The 17214-nt window shown below is 31.1% G+C and overlaps 1 protein-coding gene across 2 annotated transcripts in view; it reads right to left on the minus strand.

The window, feature by feature from the left end:
* The window catches only part of SYCP1 (synaptonemal complex protein 1), a 159383-nt gene that overhangs the window by 55879 nt on the left and 86290 nt on the right, over positions 1-17214 (minus strand). For both annotated transcript variants that reach the window (XM_024119880.2, XM_024119879.2), the window contains exons 16-22: positions 14635-14739; positions 13726-13829; positions 12230-12347; positions 11445-11515; positions 8744-8825; positions 2636-2698; positions 2397-2459 (exon numbers count right to left, since the gene is read on the minus strand). In XM_024119880.2, coding sequence (XP_023975648.1) covers positions 2397-2459; positions 2636-2698; positions 8744-8825; positions 11445-11515; positions 12230-12347; positions 13726-13829; positions 14635-14739 — 606 coding nt within the window. The remainder of the gene's footprint in view (positions 1-2396; positions 2460-2635; positions 2699-8743; positions 8826-11444; positions 11516-12229; positions 12348-13725; positions 13830-14634; positions 14740-17214) is intronic.

Raw genomic sequence — 17214 nt, forward strand, 5'->3', positions numbered from 1 at the left:
GACTGTTCTAATTTCATTCTTTTACATGTAGCTGTCCAGTTTTCCCAGCACCACTTATTGAAGAGACTGTCTTTTCCCCATTGTATATCCTTGCCTCCTTTGTCATAGATTAGTTGACCATAGGTGCGTGGGTTTATCTCTGGGCTTTCTATACTGTTCCATTGATCTGTATTTCTGTTTTTGTGCCAGTACTATATTGTCTTGCTTACTGTAGCTTTGTAGTATAGTCTGAAGTCAGGGCATCTGATTCCTCCAGCTCCATTTTTCTTTCTCAAGATTGCTTTGGTTATTCAGGGTCTTTTGTGTCTCCATACAAATTTTAAGATTTTTTTCTTCTAGGTCTGTGAAAAATGGCATTGGTAGTTTGATAGGGATTGCACTGAATCTGTAGATTGCTTTGGGTAGCATAGTCATTTTCACAATATTGATTCTTCCAATCCAAGAACATGGTATATCTCTTCTCTAGGAGATTTTTGATGACAAATTCAATTTCCCTGATATATGGCTCTTCAGATGTACTGTTTCATCTTGTGTCAGTTTTTAGGAAGTTAGGTTTTCCAAGAAATTTGCCCATATATACAATGGAATATTACTCGGCCATAAAAAGGAATGAAATTGGGTCATTTGCAAAGACATGGATGGACCTAAAGACTGTCATACAGAGTGAAGTAAGTCAGAAAGAGAAAGACAAGTATCGTATATTAACGCATATATGTGGAATCTAGAAAAAATGGTACAGATGAACTGGTTTGCAAGGCTGAAACAGAGACACCGATGTAGAGAACACACTTATGGACAGCAAGGGGGAAAAGCGGGGGTGGTGGTGGTGGTGGCAGTGGGAAGAATTGGGAGATACATATATACACTAATAAGTATAAAATCGATAACTAATAAGAACCTGCTGTATAAAAAAGTTAAATTTAATTAAATTTTTAAAAAAAGAAATTGGCCCATTTCATCTAAGTTTCAAATTTATTGATATAATGTTGTCCATGACATTCCTTTGTTACCCTTTTAATATTTACAGTATCTATATGGTAATGTCCTATTTTACTCCTGCCTTCAATGAATTTTACTCTCTCCTTTTGTAATCAACCCTGCTAGGGGCTTATCAATTTTATTAATATTTTCAAAGAATCAACTCTTGATTTCATTAATTTTTGTCTTTGTCTCTCTTATTTCTTTGATCTCTCTTTTCATTTTTATTATTTCCTTTGGTCTACTTTCTATGGGTTTCATTTGCTCACCTCTTTTCAGTATCTGGATGAAAACCTAGGTCATTTCTCCTTTTTCTAAAATAAACATTATTTATAAATTTCCCTACAAGAACTGCTTTAGTTGCATCCCACAAATTTTGGCATATTGTATTTCTATGATCATTCCGTTTAAAATAATTTCTAATTTTCCTTGTGATTTCTTCTTTGGCCCATGAGTTATTTACTAGTATAATGCTTAATTTCCAAATATTTAGGCTTTTCCAGATATTCTATGGTTACTTATTTGTAATTTAATTCTGTTGTAGTGAGAGAATATACTCTATAAGACTTTAATATTTTTAAATGTATGGCCCAGCATATGGTTTATCTTGGTAAACAACCTATGTGCACCTCAAAAGAATTTACAGTTGTAGCTATAATGTTCTACAAATGTCAATTAAGTCAAAGTAGTTAATAATGTTGTTCAAATTTTGTATATTCTTACCAATTTTCTTCTAGTTGCATCAATTGCTGAAAGAGGGCTATTACAACCCCCAAATATAATAATGAAATTATCTATTTCTCATTTTAGTTTTTTAAGTTTTTACTTCACGTATATTGAAGCTCTGCTATTAAGAACAAATACATTCATGACTGTTATATCTTCCTGATGAACTGATACCTTTATCATTATCAAATGCCCCTTAGGATCTCTAATAATATTCCTTGTATTTCAATCTATTTTATGTGTTATAAAAATTGTCATTCCAGCTTTTCTATGCTTACTGTTTGTATGGTATATATTATTTTCCATATTTTTACTTCAACTTCCTTTTATCTTTATATTAAATAAAGTGTGTCTCTTGCAGGGAGCATATAGTGTGGCCTTGACTTTTTTATCCAGACTAACAATTCCAAGGCTCCACCCCAAACCTACTCAAGCTCAATTTTCAATGTATGGGTAAGGAATATGAAGGCATATATATACACACACATGTACATATATTCTAAGCTGCTTAGATGATTTTAACATAGATAAACCAAAGATGTGCATTCTACTACAACTGAAAGGATTGATCCCCACAATCTCAAAAGATAATGATTGAAAATAATTGCTACAATATAAATAAAAGGCTTAAAATTCCTAAATTCTCACCTATGTGTTAGTATTTTTAAAACAAAAATAAGGATTCCAAATACCTTTATCTCATAAACATTCAGTTGCTTGCTTTCTGCTGTACTTTTTTTTTTTAAGGCCTTATTCTGTTAAAAGTTAAAAATAAAGAATTCTGTTTAATATCAAAGTGATTCAAACTTGCACTGTCACTGACTTAGACTAAAATTACTAAAGTAAAGGAAAGCATAATTCTCTAAAACTGTAGTGAAAACATAGGTGTTTTTTTTTTTTAAATAGTTTTATTTTGAGAATCAGTACATACCTCCTGCTGGAGTTCTTCAATAAACTTGCTTTTATTTTCAACTTGTTTCCTTAAATTGTTACACTAAAAAATCAAGAGAAATTTAAAATATTTTATTCAATATTCCAGTCAAAATAAATAATTTCAAACTAACAAAAATATTAGCATAGAGATCACTTCAAAAATCATGTTGTTAAATAATTCCATTAATGTCAAAAATTATGTGAACAAGTACAAATTTTAATAGATTATCTCAGTACAAATTTGAAATTCTTAAAATGTCTTAATCTACTTAAAGAACACATGAATTCAATTACTTTAAGGGAAATGTACCTTTTACTCAATCCCATACAGAGGGCTGAATTATATAATTAATTGGATTTTGGAAAGCCAGCCAGAGGATTAACTATAATTTGTCTTCTTATTCATTATTCCCCATTTATCATTTATGAGATCTCTTTTACTTATTATATTTGGGGAAGGGGAATAATATAATACTCTATCTCCTCCTAAATACATTCTAATTCCTCTTACAGAAATACCATCTAAATCATTTTTTAAAATATCTCACTCTGAGGGACTATTTCACCTGGCTACACATGTAGAACTGGGTTAAGAGGTACTAGCCCAAGAAATATATGGAGTACCATAAAAGCAGCACAGATTTGTAAAGGGTCCTAAAACATCACAGATATATAAGCTGTTCTAATTTCCATCAAAGTAGAAAGAAAATCCAATAGAAAAAAATTTTAATATCCACCATTAGCACAAAATGCTGTTAAATATTTTTCTTGAAACACTCATACGTAGTCATAGTCAGCAACTATTCTGAAACTTAATAAGGTATGATACTAAGGTTTACAAGTGATTTATTTTATCTAAATTTTAATGTGCACCATCCCCCTCAATGGTCTATTTCAGAAAACTCAAAAGAAAACTAAAGAAGAAAAGCCATAGAAAAGTGAGAAACATTTTACTGATTATCATGCCAATTGGCAGGTATAAACGTATTAGGTGAAACTATTTGTGTATATAATTTTTATTTATTAAAAAAATCAAAGACTTCCATTTTTGACAGAAAAATCACCTAGATACTCTGAACAACTTTCCTGATAAAAATAATTTAAAAGTAAATGTCTAAAAAATAAGGAATCTGCCTACTTGAAATTACAACTTTAAAGTGTAGTAATAGTAGGTTTGGGGCTAGCATCAAAGCCAGCATTTGGCCTACGGGTATCTGCTGAACCTACCTAGGGTAAAAGAGATAGAAGATAAAACTCAGAGCTCACTACAGGCAGAGAATCCAATAAGAGAACCCTGCATAAAGTCACAAACTCAAAGGACTACCTACTCAGTGAAAGCGTAAACAAGAAATAAATCTGCCACACAGAAGGGTACAGTAAGGAAACTTGTCTGTCTTGACCCTGGCACTGAGTGAAAGGTATGAAAACTGTCCTGAAAATTTGTAGCCATGAGGTGGCCTTATACTGGGGAGGGGAGCGGGGTGGTCATTTATAGCTGGATTCATGCTATCTCTATAATCTCAAAAAACTTCAAATGGAGAATTTACTTTAAAATGGGCTCCTTGTTAGTAGTGTCCCCAAGAAAATCTTTCTGGGAGGATACTAATTTCAACACAAGCCTCAAAGAATTACCACAGGTAAAAAACCAAGGAATCAAAAAACATAAATAAGGCTCAAAGAATAAAAAGTCAGCAGAAAGAACAAAGAGCAAAATCAGACCTGAAAAAGACTTCAGATATTGATACTATCAAAGAATATCATATTAAAATATATTAAATTTTTTTAAAATTAAAGACTTGAAACTATGAAAAAGAATGAGAGACCATAAAAGACAATTGAGCAGATTTTTAAAAGAACTAATTAAAACTTCAATAATGAAAAATGTAATTAAAATTTAAAACTCAGTAGACAGGAAAATAGGTTACTTCTTGGCCTTACCACATGAATGCTGAACAAATTTTAAAAATATCAGTTTGAAGTATCACCAGATTATTAACTTTGCCCAAAAAAGCACGTTTTATGTATTTCTCCATTCTTCAGACCATCAAAACTTACTCCCTTGAGAGTTAATATTGATGATCATATTTTTCTGCTACTCAGCTTTTCCTAAAAAACTATCTTTATAACTGACATTACTACATATTATAAAAACCATCTTTATAACTGTAATTATGACAGTTCAAAAAATATGTATATTTTACTAAAAGGGTAATGACATCAGATCTATCAACTTTGTCATTTTGACTGGCCCATCTCACTGTCCCTTATTTCTGAATAAACTAATGAAAATTAAAGTAACTTAAGTTTTCAATCCTTTTAAATTTAAATAATATCCAAATTTAGGACTAATTAATATGTTTGGTGGAATACCCAGAAATTCTTAAAAAGATTTTAAACTATTACAGTTATTTTTAAGTCAAATAATTCATGTACAAAAAAGTCAAAGAATTTTATTCACCAGAATTCTAGGTAGAAGAAATAGTGTTAATTATTAGAGGTCACAGCTTCAGAAAGTGAACTATGCTTTCCAAAGGACTACTCACTGACTCACTATACAGAAGGTCAAGTTTAAGACAAGTGTGTGGTGAAGGGCAGAGAAGGGAAAAGTGAATTGGTATTGCCAGCCAGGCAGTAAAAACATTTCACATAAAGAAAGCAGAAATTTTTCTGCAGCTCCCTTGATTATAAGAATTGGAGAGATATCTAAGAATGATTTTTAAAAGCATCTTGCCACTCTAAAGATATCCACAACAAATGCAGCTGCTGAGAGAATGAAATTTGGGGAAAGGGAAGAGATAGCTAAAGAGCAGTTTAATGAAGCTTTGCTCTTTGAAGCATTATGCAAAAACTTCTAATCCCAGAGCCTCTTCAAAGAAACCTGCAGTAAAAATCCTATACTATTCCTCCGGGAGGGGGAAGGGTAAGCTGAGACAAAGTGAGAGAGTGGCATGGACTTATATATACTACCAAATGTAAAATAGATAGCTAGTAGGAAGCAGCCGCACAGCACAGGGCGATCAGCTCAGTGCTTTGTGACCACCTAAAGGGGTGGCATAGGGAGGGTGGGAGGGAGACACAAGAGGGAGGAGATATGGGGATATATGTATATGTATAGCTGATTCACTTTGTTATAAAGCAGAAACTAACACACCATTGTAAAGAAATTATACTCCAATAAAGATGTTAAAAAAAAAAAATCCTATACTATTCCTGAAAGCCTTCAAAGTGGAATTGAGATTTCTTTGTACAGGACAATGTAAAGGTTGGCCCTAAAGAATCTAGCCATACATATTTTGTTACAAAGTCTCTATTCCTAAATATTTTTCACATTTGATAATACCTTGTTTTCTAATATCTTCATTTGTTTATCTTTTTTTACGACTTCACATTCAATGCTTCGAGCCTAAAAAACATTATTTGACATCAGATTTTTTTTTAAATGTTAACAGAATTTCTATTTTCTGAGTATCTTTTAGACATGGAATTATAAAGCTTAGTCTTATATTTCTACAAAAACAGTTATCAGCTCTCCCAGTTTAGTTCAGTAACCTTTTTTAAAATACAAATTTGGGGCTTTCCTGGTGGCGCAGTGGTTGAGAGTCTGCCTGCCGATGCAGGGGACACGGGTTCGTGCCCCGGTCCGGGAAGATCCCACATGCCGCGGAGCGGCTGGGCCCGTGAGCCATGGCCGCTGAGCCTGCGCGTCCAGAGCCTATGCTCCGCAATGGGAGAGGCCACAACAGTGAGAGGCCCGCGTACCAAAAAAAAAAAGAAATTCTTTTTGTGTCTATATGTCAATGTTCATTATTCTTATCTTAGCGTAGTATCACTTTACAATATTTTATTAGGTTTCCCAGTTTATACTGAATTTTTTAAAACTATATATAAATGTTTATAATCTGTTAAATGTCTTTCACAAACATTTGTTAAACTGAACTTTGTAACAATCCAATGATATAGAAAAGTAGGTATTATTATCCCGACTTTAGAGATGAGAAAACAAAGGCTCAGATAAACTACGTATGAAATAATAAATGTCTGAACTAACGTAGTGGATTGGGATAAAAGAAGAGTGTAATGAATTTCAATGTCAGGCAAAATAGCCAAGAAATCTTTGCAATTTGAATTCTTTCCAGGAAACTGTTTCAATAGGTAAATTGAAATCCAACCATGGAAAGCTGAAACATGCTATCAATTTGTCTTGCATTTCATGTTTTTTTTTCTTAACTCATCATTAATATTTTTTACTTTGGTAAAATAAATTTAAGTTCTAGTGGAAGATTTTTATTTTACATTAAACATCAAATTCATGTTTTTCCCTATACCAACAAAATTAGTGTTTTGAAGCAGCCTCTGATACAAATTTTAAAGTAGTGAATTACATACCAAGTCTTTAGGAGATTAAATTCATTTTGGGGGGGTTGAATTTAACTAATAAATATGAAATTGAAAGAAAAAATAGCTTTTTGAGAAAAAATGTGATATAGTCTAAAGAATGTTAGAGAGGCAGCTCTACCACTTCTTAGTCATGTAGCTTTTCAAGTTTTTACCCTTTGAAGGCCTGACTTCCTAATTCATAAAATGAGAACAAAAATGACTTCCAGTTTAAGATAACATACATAATCTAGAATGTTCCTGGTTCATTGCAGGCTCTTAAAAATATAGTTCATCTCATCCTTAGACTCTTCCAATAGTCTTAAAACTCTCCAACGTATAAATAAAATTATGACACTTCTCAGGTGAAAACTCTTCAATAACCTCAAACTCCTAAATATAGCTATGTGGCCTTAAATGATCTACCCTCATTTTTCCCCACCCTCATTTTTCCCCATCTTCATCTCTCCACTCTCATCTCCTCGCCTCTCATCTTTCCCTCCTCTCTCCACTCTCACCACTATCTTAAACTCCACCTTTCAGCCAAGATAAACTGTCTAGTTGCTTAAATATGATGGGCTCTCCTATACTTCATATACAATGTGTGTATGTGTATGTGTGTGTGTGTTTGTAACTTGGAATACTCTTCTTCTCCCTGATATACTTGTGCCCACACCTCTGCCTTCCACTAATTCCTATTAATCAGAGGTTTCAAAATGAATGCTGCTTCTTCCAGGAAGCTTGTCCTGACTCAAGTTTAGATAGATGCCCTTTCCATGGGTTCCAACAGCAATTACATAGAAGACCTATGTTTTGGTCTGGCCAGCATCCTTTCCTGGCAAGACTCTTTCAGTGTAAATTTCACAGTAATCCTGCTTAGTTCATAAAGCTTGATGGGGACTGATATGTCTCCAAGGATGGCAATGCAGCTCAGGCTTAGACAGATTACTCTATCCCCTAATTGCAATGAATGGCTCAGGTATAAGTGAGCTAAACTAGGCTAAAGTCCTCTCTAAGATTTTTTTCAGAGCTTTCAAGACTATTTTTTATAGCCTTCCAACTTATTCCAGTGCCTTTCACCTCTCCCTATTCCATTCTTAAAAATTAAAAATGTTAATTGTCTAATGAAAAAACTTAATTGGATCGCTATTGTCCACCAAAACAAATTAAAAACAAACTTAGCACCCAGAACAGTGCCTGGCACATCGTAGGTAGTCAATAATATTTGTGGAATGAATGAAAAAACACAGTCAAGGCTTTCACAATCTAGGTTGATCAGCACAATCTATTTTGGCACCCTTTCCTCCCTCTATGTATGTTATATACTATAATCACGTCACATACTTTATACTATTCCACTTTTGTGAATAATCTTCCCTAAAAGCCTTCTTCCTATCTCAACTCTTTGAAATCATTTCCACCAATGCACAACACAAATTTATTAATCAATTTGTCAGTATATTTCATATTAATGAGCCTTTTATTTGGCCTAAAATATAAATCAACATTTATAAATGCTCACTATTTAAAGAAATTTAGAATCATGCCACTATTTCTTCTAGATATAAACCACATAAGCAAAATAACCCAACGTGGCCCATATTTTTAAGGTCAATAGCCTACAACAGCCCTTGGCCCACTAATTATTTATACAATATACTTTTTTTGACATGTGGTATTGCTTTCATGATTTAAAATTTTGTGATAGAACCTTTTATTAAATACAACATACCTTTTCTTCACTCTCATCCAATTTACATTTAACTTCATCTCCTTTCTGTTTTAGTTCTTCTTTCACAGATTCCAGTTCATTCCTTAAAGAAATGGAAGAGTGACATTGTAATAAAATCTATATTTTCATTTTATTCCCTTTCTGGAGTTTCTAAAATGGTTGACTATTTAATTTTTTGTTGGTTTATATTTTCATTTTGTTTGATAATTTTTCATGCATTAATGTCAATAAGCATACTCCTACTCCTACATTTAAATTAATTTATACATTTATTTTGAAATTACTTAGATCTTTATAGCCATTTTTCCATAAAAAAAGAAACTCCTAGATAGGAAAACATTTCTTATTTAAGTCAAGATTTCACTTTACTGTTTTCTTAGTCATAAATTAGTCATCATTCTAAGACATAGTCATAATGTTGTACAGATAAATTAGGGACATACATACCAGTGATTTTAAAGAAGAACTACATGACTGAGATATTTGCATACACCTGTATCCTTATATACGTACAGAGTATCTCTGGAAACATACACAAGAAACCATGATCCCTCTAGGGAGGGAAACTGGATATCAGGAAGACAAAAGGCAAGTAAAACAGTTTTCTTTCCCCATGTCGCTTTGTCCTTTTGATTTTTACACCACATGCATGTATTATCCTTTCAAACTTTTTTCAATTTAAAATCTGTCTGTTGCACATGAAAACAATGGTGTTTTGTCTCAGAAGGATATTTAAAGCTATATCTAATTGTAGACTCTCTTGTTACTACAACTGATATGTTACTGGGTCTAATGTAAATGCATGGAATAGTATTCAATCACGTGGAATAACTTGGCCTTGTAAAAACTGAATCTAGGATGTTTACTCTTCAACTGAGTTTAAAATTTTTAATTGGCATATTCTTACTTTTCCTAAATATATTTTTATTTACAGTTCTGTAAGTCCATAGAGTAGGCAGATATACAAAAAGATATTATCCAAACAACTTGAATTCTCTTAAATTAAAAGCAGCCTTTCCCTAAAAGATATCTTCACTTTTTATCCCCAAAATGTACAGCGGCTTAATCACAGATTTAATCTATAAATAACAGTTACTTCTGAAGAAGAAAAGTAAGCATAAAGGACAAAAGTAATCTTTAGAAGCATAGTAAAAGATGACTTTCCAAATATGGAAAATAGTAACAGTTAAGTGCCAGGCACTGTGATCAACACTTTATTCACATTTCCTCATGTAATCCCCAGACAGTCCTATGAGGGAGATATATTAGGTCTAAGGAAATATCAAATAATTTACAATAGCTAAGTTTTAATGACCACATTCTTTAATCAAATAAATCAAAACTTAATACATCAGAATGTGAGTACAAACAAGAGCCCCCAAATATTTGGAAATCGTCTAAATTACTAATGGATTAAAAGGAAACTTAAAATATAAAAACAGATTATTTAGAAAATAATAAACATGAAAACACTGCATATCAAAAACCAGGTCACAGATCTACAGTAGTGTTAGAAAGTAAATTGATACCTTGAAATGTTTTTCATTATTTGAAAAAGAGAAAGATAAACCAAATATCAATATACTGACTTTAAAATATATCAATTTTTAAAAATATATCAATTTTTAAAGTAACTAAAGAAAATATTAATATTTGATTGCAGGCAGGAAAAAGATCTGTAAGTATAAAAGCAATGGGAAAAAATTTCAAAAGGAAAGAATTAGACTTAATACAAAATTTTTTTTAAAAACTTCTGTATAACAAAAAAATAACCCAAAGTGAAAGGAAAACAACAGGTTAGGGAAAATATGTGCTTTAAATAAGATAAAGGATTAATATATTTTTCAAAGCTTAAATAAATGAGTAAGAAAATAATCAAGATATCAAAATATTAGTGGGCAACAGGTATAAGCAATTTACAGAGAAGAAACTCTAGCAACACACACGAAGAATTCCAAAGCTTACCCCAAACATGAAAATTATAAATCATAAGAACTATGAGTTGTTTCTACCTGTTATATTATTGAATAAATTAATGATAATACCCAAAAGTAATTAAAACATTTGGAACCAGCGTTTTCATAAAATATTGGTTGTATTGCATGGTTTACAACTGATAAAACCTATTAGAAACCATTGGTCTATAAAAAGTAACTGAAATAATTATTCCTATGACTCAATAAATTCACACTGGAAATTTATCCTGTAAGAAAAAAATCTGTATGTCCCAAAATGTTTACTACAGTATTCTTTATGATAGTGAAAAACTGGAAAATGTAAATATCCAAATTAAAATATTGTTATATCCTCTTGACTGACTGGCATACAAGCATTAAAATAGATGATTGTGAAAACAACTAGAAACACAGATAATGCTTAAAGTAATATTAAATTTTTTAAATATCTCTTCTAAATTTTCTGGCATATAACTAGTATACTTTCTTAAATAAATATTAAATATTAGAAAGTTTATGATACTTTAAAATTAATTTCTACATCTAATATCACTATTTCAAACTAAGTATAAAATAGACATTATTACAATTTTATTTTTAAGCAGGATTCCAAAGCAATGATTTAAGTCTAATTTTTTATTTTATATTATATTCAACATAAGATTAATCTAAATTAACTACAACAAGTTAATAGAAAAGAAATACTATTTTGGGCCAGTCAAAAAAGGCCAATGCATTAGTCTTGCCTTAATTGTGTTTCTGTCTCTTCCAGATTTTCTATTTGTTTCAACATCCTTTCTTCTTGCTTTTCGCTGTTCTAAAGAAATAATCAGTGTGGTTTATATTATTTTGTTTCAACAAAAATAAAATTGAAATTAATATTCAAGACCTTTATCTGTCTTAAAATTCATTTAGTTATAAACAAAGCAAGAGAATGGGTTATTTAACTTTTACAGTTCCACACTAGTTTTCCAGCCTTACTCTATTCCCCTAATAATCTCTATATAGTAGCTAAAAAAACAAGTCTTACTTGCTGTTTCCCAGTGATACTTTGAGACTTGTGTCCTTTGTTCATATTGTTATGGCTTCAAGGAATGCTATTCCACTCATTGCTACCGACTGAACTGATAATTATTCATTTTTTTAAGGTAAAAATCAATGCTGTATTATTCTCTCTGAAGCCTTCTCTTTCTCTTTCCCCAAGGCAGAAGTGATCCTGTGAACTGTGATAACACTTTGTCCCCCAAACAATACATATGATATACTATTTCAAGCTATTTGAGCATTTATTTTTTTTATTGAGTCATAAACTAAAGAGGAATGATATTTTATTCATCATTGTATGCATATTATTATTACCTCAATATGCATATTTTTCTTCTAAAACAAAGTATTTAGAAGAAAAAGATAATCAGATAATCTAAAGTAATCAGACTTTTAAAGCTGGAAGAAACTTTAGAGGTAATCTATTCTAACCCCTTAACTTTACAGTAAGAAAACTAAGTCACTGGGACTTTCTTTTTCAACTCACATTAATATCTTCTTGCTGTTTCTTGAGTTCTAGGGCCATATCCCTTGTCCCTTGTGCTAGTTCTTTGTTTTCCAGTGAAAGCCTTTTGCAGCTTGCAGTTAGTTCAGTATTCTTAAGCCTGTTTTTTAAATGTCATACCAAAATATTTACATATAAAATTATATGATGTGGAATTTTATCCAAAATAATCTTAGGGGAAAGAAAGGAAGGGCTGGGGCTACAAATGAAATAAGATTGGCCATTAGTTAAAAATTTTTGAAGCTGGGTGATAGGTATATGCTGGTTCATTACAATATTCCCTCTTAATGTTGTATATATTTGAAATTTTTCTATAGTAAGTTTTTCAAGATGTTACATATTTCCTTGCATATTCTCCATACCACTTCCCCGTTTATCTTTCCACAAATTTTGAAAAGTATTTATTTTTTTCATATAATATTTTCTTTCTAGTAGACTGTCTCTTAGAAACTGTTTCAAATTTCTGATGATTTAATAGTACATGAGACATTAACTATTTTTAATTAAAATATTTTCATTAAAATAAATAAAACTTTGTGCACATGCACAACACTTAAACTGCTCTTACAAGGTCTCAAATATTCTACATTGGAAGAGAGATTACTGCTGTTACTGGTTGCAGCCAGGATCAATTTTAAATGAGGGAAGGGGAGTGTGTGGCTCTATGGAATGATTTCAGAAGCACCTATTATCTCCTACTTACTGATACTGGAAACTCATCAAAGAGTTTTAATTTAAAAATGAAAAGTTGAAAAAGCAAATATACCAAGGATAACACAAATTTATATTAATCAGTTCATTCATTAAAAGGAATTTTGGTTAATAGATGAATTTTACCCAGAGTCCCTACAAAAGTACTGTTGAAAAGGTACCAGAAAGCTGAGAATGGGAGTTGAAAGAGAAGTGACAAGATGCTGAGTAAATTACTTATTTCTCATTTTTATCTAGAGTTGAGAAGCAACCAGAAAGCAAAAATCATGCTCACTACTAGATTGCCTACTTCAGTTTAGTTCTCCCTGAGTAACAACACAATCATTTCCTCCCACTTTCTCTAGAAATTAAATTTACTAAGTAGGTGAAACAACTAAATATTATATTTTGTCATTTCATCAATACAAACCTATGTAGTAAAATTTAGTAAAACAATCAAAATAACTAGTTACAACTACAAATGATTATTTTTATGAGGAACTAAATAATCTCCAAGAAAAGAACATATCGCTCTTCTAATGCAGTTCTCAAGTTTGTGATATATACTCTTCTTATGTCAATAATATGTACTTCCTTTAACAATGAAATTGACACATTATTTTGATCTTTAGTCAGAAATAAAACACAACTTTAAGCCTACTCATAAAAGTATTACACATAATTTACTAATTTAGTATTACCTATTTCGGAAAGTAGTTAATACTTTACAGTATTACAGAAAGCTTAGGAATTGACTACATAAGCTACTTTATAGATAGAAAACATACTTCTCATTTTCAAGCTCAGTTTTCAGCTCTTTAACCTGTTTTGAATAATGCTGTTCACTTGTTGCAATGGCAGTTAACTGTATTTCCAAATCATGTACATTTTTCTGGAAAATAAACATGTATTATCACAGCAAATGTTTTTACAATTTTCTCACTTAAAAATTATGGTCACTCTATGTAAGCAAGTTATATCTTTGGCAAAAATATGTCAAATTTTTAAAATTTAAATTGATTTAATGCCATAGTCATTATAATTTTAAAACAATGAGCAATGACAAATGCAATACTATAAGTAAATTCCATCTTGATATTCTGAAGCTCAACCAGTAAAATTATATTTACATATTATAAAATACTATTGACAATTTTATACTACCAAGTAATTAATTTCAATTAAAATGTCACATTATTAAGAAGAAATGCATTCGTTAATGAAATCAGGCAGTACTTGAAAAACTAAGCTGTTCTTACTATATTAGAAAGACAATTACAATGTAATACTGTAATAGACTGAAAACATACTTTTTAAAAATAAGACAGTCTAAAATTATAACATGAGCACTATAAAAACTACTGTAAGCTAAGAACTTAATAAAGGCTAAAAATTAAATGTATCAATTAAGAAATACTCAAGACATCAAGAAATGTAATTGTTATAAGCCATGGCATTATGTATACTATTGGTATCTAAAATGTTGACCTTTCTCTTCCTCATTATAATATGCAGGTTCTCTAAATGTGCTTTAAATCAATTGTTAGCATACTAAATGTAGCAGGAACACATCTTCCAGAGGAATTTTGTGAAGCAATCTTGCACAAATCTAACAGCCACACCATAATCTACAATGTAAATCTGCATCCTACTAACAAAACACTTGAAAGAAAAAAACGTATCCTTTTTAAACAAACCTCTCTGGTTTTGAGAAGCCCAGTTAGTTCTTGTTCTGCTCGTTTTAATTCTTCAGCAATCTTCTCAAATTGTTTCTTCTCATCTAAAAGCTTTTGGTTTTCTGCCTATTTAAGGATATTAACAAATCATGACAATCAAAGCACACACACATTCAAAATAATCAAACTGTTCAAATAGAGTTGTGAAGAGAATTATGAATTTCTCTTTGGCTAAAATTTTTTAAAAAGAGAAAACAAGTCATTAAGTAAATTCCCAAACTAAATATGATACAGAGGATTTAGTGGGCAGAGCCCTGGAATTTTTCAATTAAAAAAAAAGTCATACAGGTCACTGAATTCAAATTTCACCTTATGCATAAATCACTTTAACTCACTATTCTATCAACCCAGTTTGTACTTACATTTTACTAAAATGCTCTTCCTGTAACTTTCATGCAATGGTCATTGTTCTGTGTTCCTTAATCACAAAGAAATCTAATTCCTCTTTTCACATGATAGCTGAGAAATATTTGAAGAGTTATCATCACTCCTGAACTTTTCTCTTAGCTATTCTAAAATTTCTAATTATTTTTATTATATATTCCTATGGAATGGTTTTATATTGCCTCATTCCTTCAGGATGGGCTCACTTTGTCAACATACCATTCTAAATGAGGTGTGAAGAATTTAATTCAATGTTCTAGACAACCATGGGTCAGCAAACTACAGCTCACAGATGAAATCCAGCCACTGCCTGTTTTTAGTAATTCTTTACCATAATATAGCCAACCTAGTTGTTTATATATTATCTATGCCTGTCTTGCCCTGTAACAGCAAAGTTGAATAGCTGCAGCAGAGACCATATGGCCCACAAAGCCTAAAAACTTACTATTGGCCTTTCACATAAAAATTTTGTCAACCTCTGCTCTAGACAAGTCCTATACAACAAAACTTTCTGCAACAATAGGAACATTTTCCATCCTGTCCAATATGGTAGCTATTAGTCCTTCAAATGTGGGCTACTGGAGCTGAGAAACTGACTTTTTAATTTGATTTATTTTAATTAATTAAAATATAACACATTTGGCCAGTGGCTACCATACTGGTTAGCATAGCTCTAGCTACTGAGCAAAACAAACTAAAATCTAACCATTAACTCTTTAGTTATGGGTGCTTAATTTCTATTACTTCCTCCTGTTATCCAACAGAGCATAAGTTTATGAATTCAATTTTTATTTTGTTTACTCAAGCATAAGATTATAATAATTTTATTAAAGCCTTGCCAATAAGAGGTGCAAGATTAAAACTATAAAATCTACTCATTGCAGTTATAGAGTTTGAATTTTATCTCTAAGCAATGTAGAGCTATTGAAAGTTTGATACAGCAATATAACATGATCATATTTGTGATTTTAAAAAGATAACTATAGAAATAGTACATAGGAAGACCCAATTATAATCAGGCTACCTATATAGATATGTACAAATATCTACAAATATAAAGACTCAAAGATATGCCACGTAAACAATAAACATAAGAAAACTAATGGCTGTAATATCAGTTAAAACAGACTTCAAAATGAGAGAGTCTTATCAGAGATAAAGACAGGCATTCAATCATGACCAAAGAGTCAATTCAGCTGGAAGATATAACAGTTATATATAAATATAAAACCTTTAACTGAAATTCAAAATACAGAAGGCAAACACTGACAGAATTAGAGAGAAACAGACAATTACAAAATCAAAGTAAGAGATTTTAATACCCATCTTTCAGTAAACAATAGAACTAGACAAAAATCAATCAAAACCAAAAGATTTTTCACTATACCATCAACCAACTGTACCTAATTGACATTTATAGAACATTCCACCTAACAATAGCAGAGAAAATATTCTTTTCAAGTGCACATGGAGCATTCACTCAGATATACCATATCATGATTTCTAAAACAAACCACAGCAAATTTAAGTAATAAAGTATATTCTTTGACCATAATGGAATTAAGCTAGAAATGAATAACAGAAATATAACAGCAAAATCTCCAAATACACAGAAATTAAATAACAGACTTATAAATAACCACAGGGTCAAAGAATAAATCTCAGGAGAAATCAGAAAATAAATGAAAATGAAAATACAACATATCAAAATTTGTGGGCTACAGCTAAAGAGGTGATTAGAGGAAATTTATAACATTAAATGTTTACATTAGAAAAGTCTCAAAACAGCAATCTAAGTTTCCACCTTAAAAACCTAGAAAAAGAGCAAATACACACAAAGCAAACAGAAGGAAGGAAATAAAGAGAAGAAATCAGTGAGATTGAAAATCAAAAACCAAAAATCAATGAAATAGAAAGCTGGTTATTTGAAAATATTGATAAAGTAATAAAACTCTATCAAGACTGGCAATGAAAACAAGACCAAAAGACAACCCTCAGAATGGGAGAAAATATTTGCAAATGAAGCAACTGACAAAGGATTAATCTCCAAAATTTACAAGCAGCTCATGCAGCTCAATAACGAAAAAACAAACAACCCAATCCAAAAATGGGCAGAAGACTTAAATAGACATTTCTCCAAAGAAGATATACAGACTG

This window comes from Physeter macrocephalus, chromosome 4, assembly GCF_002837175.3.
Source record: "Physeter macrocephalus isolate SW-GA chromosome 4, ASM283717v5, whole genome shotgun sequence".
NCBI lineage: Eukaryota > Metazoa > Chordata > Mammalia > Artiodactyla > Physeteridae > Physeter > Physeter macrocephalus.